At 37.2% G+C, this 7,504-nt stretch overlaps 1 protein-coding gene across 1 annotated transcript in view; it reads right to left on the reverse strand.

Moving 5' to 3' along the window:
- Window positions 1–423: 423 nt before the first annotated feature.
- Window positions 424–7,504, reverse strand: part of Zip71B (Zinc/iron regulated transporter-related protein 71B) — a 17,610-nt gene continuing 10,529 nt past the window's right edge. Inside the window, exons 3-4 of the mRNA XM_028181597.2 lie at window positions 3,412–3,606; window positions 424–1,795 (exon numbers count right to left, since the gene is read on the reverse strand). Coding sequence (XP_028037398.2) covers window positions 879–1,795; window positions 3,412–3,606 — 1,112 coding nt within the window. The 3' untranslated portion in view covers window positions 424–878. The remainder of the gene's footprint in view (window positions 1,796–3,411; window positions 3,607–7,504) is intronic.

Genomic DNA, 7,504 nt, shown 5'->3' on the forward strand with positions numbered 1-7,504 from the left:
TCTTGTGAGTCCGCGCGGATAGGTACCACCGCCCTGCTTATTTCTGCCGTGAAGCAGTAATGCGTTTCGGTTTGAAGGGTGGGGTAGCCGTTGTAACTATACTGAGATTTTAGAACTTGTATCTCAAGGTGGGTGGCGCGTCTACGTTGTAGATGTCTATGGGCTCCAGTAACCACTTAACATCAGGTGGGCTGTGAGCTCGTCCACCCATCTACGCAATAAAAAAAAAAAAAAAAAAAAAAATTTAGGAACACCAATACCGTTACAAACAATACTTTTATACACAAATAAATAATTCTAAAATTTGTATCTGGTTTTCACTATGTGAAATTGGTCCTTTCCTAAATGCGTTGAATAACATTTGGATAACATTGTCCTTATTTACTTATATTGATCATCGAAGTTAAAAAAAAACTACAAGAGCAGTGGGAAAATATTATTTTTAATTAAGTTTAGTTTATATTTGTCTTGTGCACAAATATGAAAAAAATTACATTACATAATCAAAACTTCAGCTTGGAACAATATTAATGCTATTACGTATTTAATTTCTCACCTTATTAATAAGCTTGGACATATTATTATGTATAACAAATTTCGTATTAAATTTTTCAGTGATACAACAACTTGTTTCTTCTGTAAAATATTATTCCTACCTTACTTATCTAGCTCATATAAATACAGACATCAACACACATAACAATCGTCAGTTAAATATCACAATAAACATTCATGACTTGTACAGGAATTAAAATTAAAACATTTTATTTACAAAATCTGCCACATCTCTTAAGACATAAGTTAAAATCTTGTCACAACCTTAAAGTGGCATGCACATTCTTACTTCGCTATGGTAGAATAAGCTAATTATTTAAAATTTATTTCTCTTCATTTCTAAACAGATATTGTATAGAGTCTTCGTGTAGCGCAATGAGCAACATAATCACACCGCCTGCTAGAAAACCCATTACCGCAAGTAATAAGTTAACACTTTTGCCTTTATTATTTTCATTTATTTCTGGAACTAAATCGGCGAGTGCGATGTAAAAGAAAGTTCCAGCGGTCGCCGCGTATATCCACTGTGACGCTGATTCGTGATCTTCAGCGAGCCAGATGCCGCCTGCCATTCCCATGAAGCTGAGCACAGAAGATAGTAAGTTGTAATACAGAGCACGCTTGATGCTCATACCAGATCGGAGTAGTACCGCGAAGTCTCCCAGTTCATGTGGCAGCTCGTGGCAGAAAACTGCTAAAGCTGTAGCAAATCCTGTGACGGGATCGCCACTGAACGCAGCCCCTATTGCCAAACCATCAGTCAGATTATGTAATCCATCACCAACGATTACCATTAAAGCAGTGGACGACATTGGTCGTTCAATTGGCGGCGGAGGCGACCCAGGCATCATAGCACCTAATTCTATAGGCTCAATTTGTTTGGTCGAGTCTGTTTTGATTTCTTCAATACCTTTATTTTGGTCGTGTGAGTGAGCATGACCTCCATTGACAGTTTGCATGATCGCTTCAACAGTGTAAAAGAAAAGAATTGTGATAAAAGTGACGCTACATTTAAGCACCACTTCTGTTTCGTCTTGCGGTTCTGATGGTGGACCATGAGATTTCAACGCATGTGGTAGAAGATGTAGCAGTGCGTCGCCACAAAGTGTTCCGACGGCTACAGCTACCAGAAAATGCAATATGTGGCTAAATATTTTTGACTTTAGTAGCGGGACAATTGCTACACCCAGGAGTCCCGTGGCACTAATCACTAAAATTGCTAAGGTGGCGTAAATCCAGGCTGAAACAAAAAAAATGCTCGTTAAAGATCTGGTTTTGAAAAATCTTAATGATTCATAAATGGGAACTATTAATCAAATCCAATTTATAGAATACTAGCTGACCCAGCAGACTTCGTAGTGCCTCAATCGAGAAATAAAAGAAAAGAAAATTAGAAAAAACAAAAGGAATCCGTCGGACGGGGGACACATCAAAGAAAAAAACAAAATTGTTATTTTTATTTAATTCCGAGCATTTTCACATTTATCTACCTTTTAAACCTTCTCTGGACTTCCACAAATAATTGAAGACCAAAATTAGCCAAATCGGTCCAGCCGTTCTTGAGTTTTAGCAAGACTAACGAACAGCAATTCATTTTTATATACTTATATAGATTATTCCGGAAGTAGTTTTCAAATACAAAAGAGTATCATAATTATTACGAGGATTTCGAGGATTTGACATTTTTAAGAATATAATAATCATTCATGTAATGAAAGTCATCGTTAATGATCACAATGTGAAGGTATCATATTAAAGTATCATATTAATTTTATGATTATATATTTAATAGAACAGCAGAATCCGATGTTACCCGATGTGACATTATAGAAAATTAATAAACCTAGAAATGCAGTCAAGAGAAGTAAAACAAAACCAGCTATTTCTGGATTTTTCTGTCCGTCTGTTTGCTTTTCGCGCATTTTTCGTCGATTTTGAGGTAGTTTCAAAGATAAAAATATATTATTTTAGAGCATAATGTAGTAAGTAGTTATTTCATGAAATTCGGATGTTGTAACAAAATTATCATCAATCAAAGGTTTCTATTATTTTACTTTTAAAAATTTTATACTATTCGATGTCAAAAGTAACATACCAAATATTATATTAATAGAAAGTAGCTCTATCTGCTTGTTATGTTTTCAGGCTCAAGCTACCGAATTGATTTTGATGCGAATCGTTATGAAATAGTCTAAACCAGTGCTTCCCAACCTTTTTTTTGCCATGTCCCACTATAACATTTCTTAAATTTTTATGCCTTATTTTTTTACATAATTTTTGACATTAAAAAATTGATTTGTTCACTTAAGAAACATAAATGATAGGTTTTAGGAAGAAATCACTATGAAATTTTTATCAAAACAGAGTATCTAAGTAATATTTCAAAACATATAATAAAAAACTGAAGTTTTATTTTATTTTATTTTTATTGCCTTTGTAGGCAGACGAGCATACGGCCCACCTGATGGTAAGTGGTCACCGTCGCTCATGGGCGTTAGCAATGCCAGAGGCAGAGCCAAGTCGCTGCCTACCATAAAGTACTCTCCGCAAGCCTCGTTTGAAGAAGGACATGTCATAGCGCTCGGAAAACACCGTGGAAGGGAGTTCATTCCAAAGCCGGATGATACGTGGCAAAAAAGATCTTTGAAAACGCAAAGTTCAAGTTCAAAATCTTTGTAATATAGATATTCTATATTAATTTAGTCCGATTGCCCCTCTTAATTATCAAATTTGCGCCCAACTTTGATGCAAACTTTGGGAAATACCGGTCTAAGCCTTAAGAAAGAATATAGGCTACTTTTTGTCCCTTTGTTCGACCTAACTGTCATAAAATTCAAAGCAGCAATTAAAACTTACTCCAAATTTTATCTAATTTAGGTGGAGATACTTCAGTTTTGTAACACGAACGTTGATCCAATTGATAAACAAGTGCAGGACACATCTCCAAGAATGTTTTCGGTCTTATGGTAATCACCCCGGGCTCGTTTTCCATTCCGTACACTTCCAATATTTCTCTCGGTGAAAGGCATGATTTCTGTAGTATGGTTGTAGCTGCGAAACAAACGTTTTAATATATTTAATTAAAAGTTATATAATTATTTGCTATTTAAGTTTACTTTCTCATTTAGGTACTGGTGGGTTTTTTTTCCATATGAGAAAATCGCCGGATCCCACCCGCGCGGCAGGTGCGGTATGTGGGAGTTGAACCTCACTAAAAACTTCTGCCGCTCACAACCGCCGCCCTACCTCGGACCGGGCAGAGCCCAGTCGGGGCTATTGAGACGGCGGGACAGGGTTGACGCAGAGCATATTACATCCATCCCGCCGATTTACTGGCCGATTTCTGTCGTGAAGCAGTAATGCGTTTCGGTTTGAAGGCTGGGGCAGCCATTGTAACCATACTGAGACCTTAGAACTTATATCTCAAGGTGGCTGGCGCATTTACATTGTAGATGTCTATGGGCTCCAGTAACCACTTAACACCAGGTGGGCTGTGTGCTCGTTCACCCATTTAAGCCATAAAAAAAACATACCATTTAACAAATGGTGGTTCTTTTTTAATGAGAGTAGACATAAAACCTCTCGCAAACATATAAGCAAAAGTCAAAAATAAAAAAAGAAGACTATCGCCGACCGCACCGCACATGCTGTACACGCACACGCCGCTTGTTTTTTCACATAAATATATATTTTGGACTCTATTATACGAACTCTTACTGACAATCATATTCGTCGTTGCGCGAGTGGTATACCAGTTTTATGGACAAATAATTTAGAGGAGTGCCGTGTTAAGTCGCCGCCACTACGTGTCGTCCAGCAGTGACGTTGAATTCTGCAGCCTAGAAGAAGCTAGCGACGGGTTGGCAGGTACGTCTACTCCTCATAGCCTAGCCTCGGCCTGCCCCTCTTTTTGTGCATCTTTAGCGATACTCGCCCCCGCAAAAACTTCCTTCAAAAATATTCAACCAGCGCACCGCCGTGGTGAAAAAATTTTTTTTTTTTTTAATTTTTTTTATTGCTTAGGTAGGTGGACGAGCTCACAGCCCACCTGATGTTAAGTGGTTACTGGAACCCATAGACATCCACGACGTAAATGCGCCATCCACCTTGAGATATAAGTTCTAAGGTCTCAAGTATAGTTACAACGGCTGCCCCACCCTTCAAACCGAAACGCATTACTGCTTCACGGCAGAAATAGGCAGGGCGGTGGTACCTACCCGCGCGGACTCACAAGAGGTCCTACCATCAGTAATTACGCAAATTATAATTTTGCGGGTTTCATTTTTATTACAGGATGTTATTCCTTCACCGTGGAAGTCAATCGTGAACATTTGTTGAGTACGTATTTCATTAGAAAAATTGGTACCCGCCTGCGGAATTCGAACACCGGTGCATCGCTCAACACGAATGCATCGGACGTCTTATCCCTTAGGCCACGATGACTTCAAAAGAGTTCTTGTAAAGAGTTTTTCCCACTAAATGGCATGGTTAAGATTTTAGCTTTTATTAATTGAGGCTGCAACTGTTAATTTATGGTAATAATGGGAGATCGGCAAGATGGCCCGAAGTCGGCAGTTTCAATCAAAAAATTTTCAAATTTTTGGCTGTGTTAGATGACAGAGACTTGTAGGTACGAGTATAGACTACTGATGGACCGTATGGACGCTCTCATATTGTAATGAAACTTAACTGATTTTACAAGTCACAAACACTAAGGTAGGCTGGGCATTTAGAGAGAATAGTTTATAGCATGAGGCTTCGAATATTGCGTTCAAGTAGAGAAATGGAGACTTCGAAGCCGACCAAGGTTAGAGAGATTGTATGCAGGGCTTTTGTAGCGTCAGGAATGAAAGAATGATTTAATTAAACGTATTAACAGTAATAATTGGGTTAATAAGAATTGTAGTATAGGGTTTGCAGTCACATTTTAATTTGATCAGCTTCTAACGAGTCACTAATAATGGAAATGAACTTCATCAATTTTAATGTAAATCCGGTGTTTATTGTTGATAAAGTCATAATAAAATCAATTTGCAACAAAGAATCGAGAGGTCTTTGACAGTAAAGGTCAATAAATCATGATAAATTTTGAGGCCGTAATCGGTGTATGGGTAGGTTGATCGTAATAGAATAATCGCGCTCGCAGGCCCATGAATCAGAGTTCCTGTTTGACTCCACGCACTGCGTCGTAAACTTCTCGTGAGCTATATGACTCTGTTTTTTTTTTTTTCAAAAGATCAGATATATCTTTCCTTGTTTTGGTGATGATGATGATATTAATTTATCCCTAATGGAGAAGGCAAAGGACTTTATTCCATACAGTCAAGTCTTGTTCTTGGATTTCCTTGTTTTGGATGCGTTATGCCATGTCACTTTCCAAGGACAAACAGCGTTTTGTGAGGGCCCTGGGCGTTGGTGACATCATTGAGTGACTATGACGACTGACGATCAAGAAGGTTTTCCAGTTCAGTAAAAACGATTAGCTTTTTTGATAGAACATATAATAGAACAACTTAACATATAATTATTTAGAAGACACCGTAAAGGGTTCTTTTCTTGTTCATTTTAGTCAAAATAGCATCGTCCCGTCGCTTGCGACGAAGGGCTCGACGAGCGAATTAACCCATAGACACAGCCCACTGAGTTTCTCGCCGGATCTTCTCAGTGGTTCGCGTTTCCGATACAGTGGTAGATTCAGCGAAGCACTGCTCTTGCTGGGGTCAGTGTTAGCAACACTCCGGTTTGAGCCCCGTGAGCTCACCTACTAGTTAAGGTTACGCTGAAATAGCATCTCAAGGCTATCTGCTTAGGTAGGAAAGAAAAGAAAAAAGTGAACGAGATTTATAACCGTTCGGGGGTCATTATTGTTTTGTACGTACTAAAATTTTCCTGAAATTCGATAAGAATTGAGGAACAAAGTTCAGTAAAAAAAAGCCGTTTGCGTAATAAAGCAATGCAACTTTGGAATCGTAAAACTTGAGAAAGCCACACGATATTTTCTATAAAACTTTCCATAGGACCAGTTATACCGGATCTTTGACTTTTTCATAATTAGATGATGGAAAATAATAATAATTAACGTGTCTATCTTAATCTTGGATTAAGCATACCGTTCGGGTAAAAGCCTTTATATGTTTATTACGATTGTTATTTACAATTTACACTATTCTATGCGTAGTTAGACATATATTACATTCCCGTAAATATACTATTTTAAACTATACAGTGATTAGATACGAGATAATTATCACATTAGTTACTTTATACTTTGTACCAGACTACTTAACTCGAGTGGTATTATATACATACTTAATTAAGGTGTATGAATTACATGCAAAGATATAGTCTTATGAAACGATTAATTGGCGATTTTTATTATCATGAAAGAATAATTTTAAATTACAAGGATTGAAAATTAATAAATTTGTAAATAAACACAGTAATAAGTAAGGTGCGAATTATTAGGTAGGTACAATGATTTGCAGGTTTTTCCAAATCATTAGGTGGTGGTCGATTAGTTTCAATGGAAACCAATTTCGTCTTAGAACGTACAATTGCATCTAAAAATATTATCTGATCTAGTCACGCATTTGAAAGTTGTAGGTAACAATCTACCCTTGCTTACTAAAGTTTTTTGCGCATAAATCGTGACTATTATTCGTTTAGTTCTTACCTAAATAAAGATTAGAATGAACGGCTAGCAAGTACCGAAAGCAATCTCAGTTTTTGTCGCTTCGATTTTGCTATTAAAAAATGAGTTCACGAAACTGAGCGATTGTCAAAAAAAAACATGCGACTTTAAAGTTTTATTACTTTTATTTGTCAAACTTAACGGTATTCGATGTAATGATGTAATTGAAAAATTAACGTTCTACTGTTATATTTAATATTTTCTTTATTTTATTGCTTGGATCAGTGGACGAGCTCACAGCCCACCTGGTGTTATGTG

The sequence above is a fragment of the Bombyx mandarina genome, chromosome 04 (assembly GCF_030267445.1).
Source record: "Bombyx mandarina strain Sakado chromosome 04, ASM3026744v2".
In the NCBI taxonomy this organism is placed as follows: Eukaryota; Metazoa; Arthropoda; class Insecta; order Lepidoptera; family Bombycidae; genus Bombyx; species Bombyx mandarina.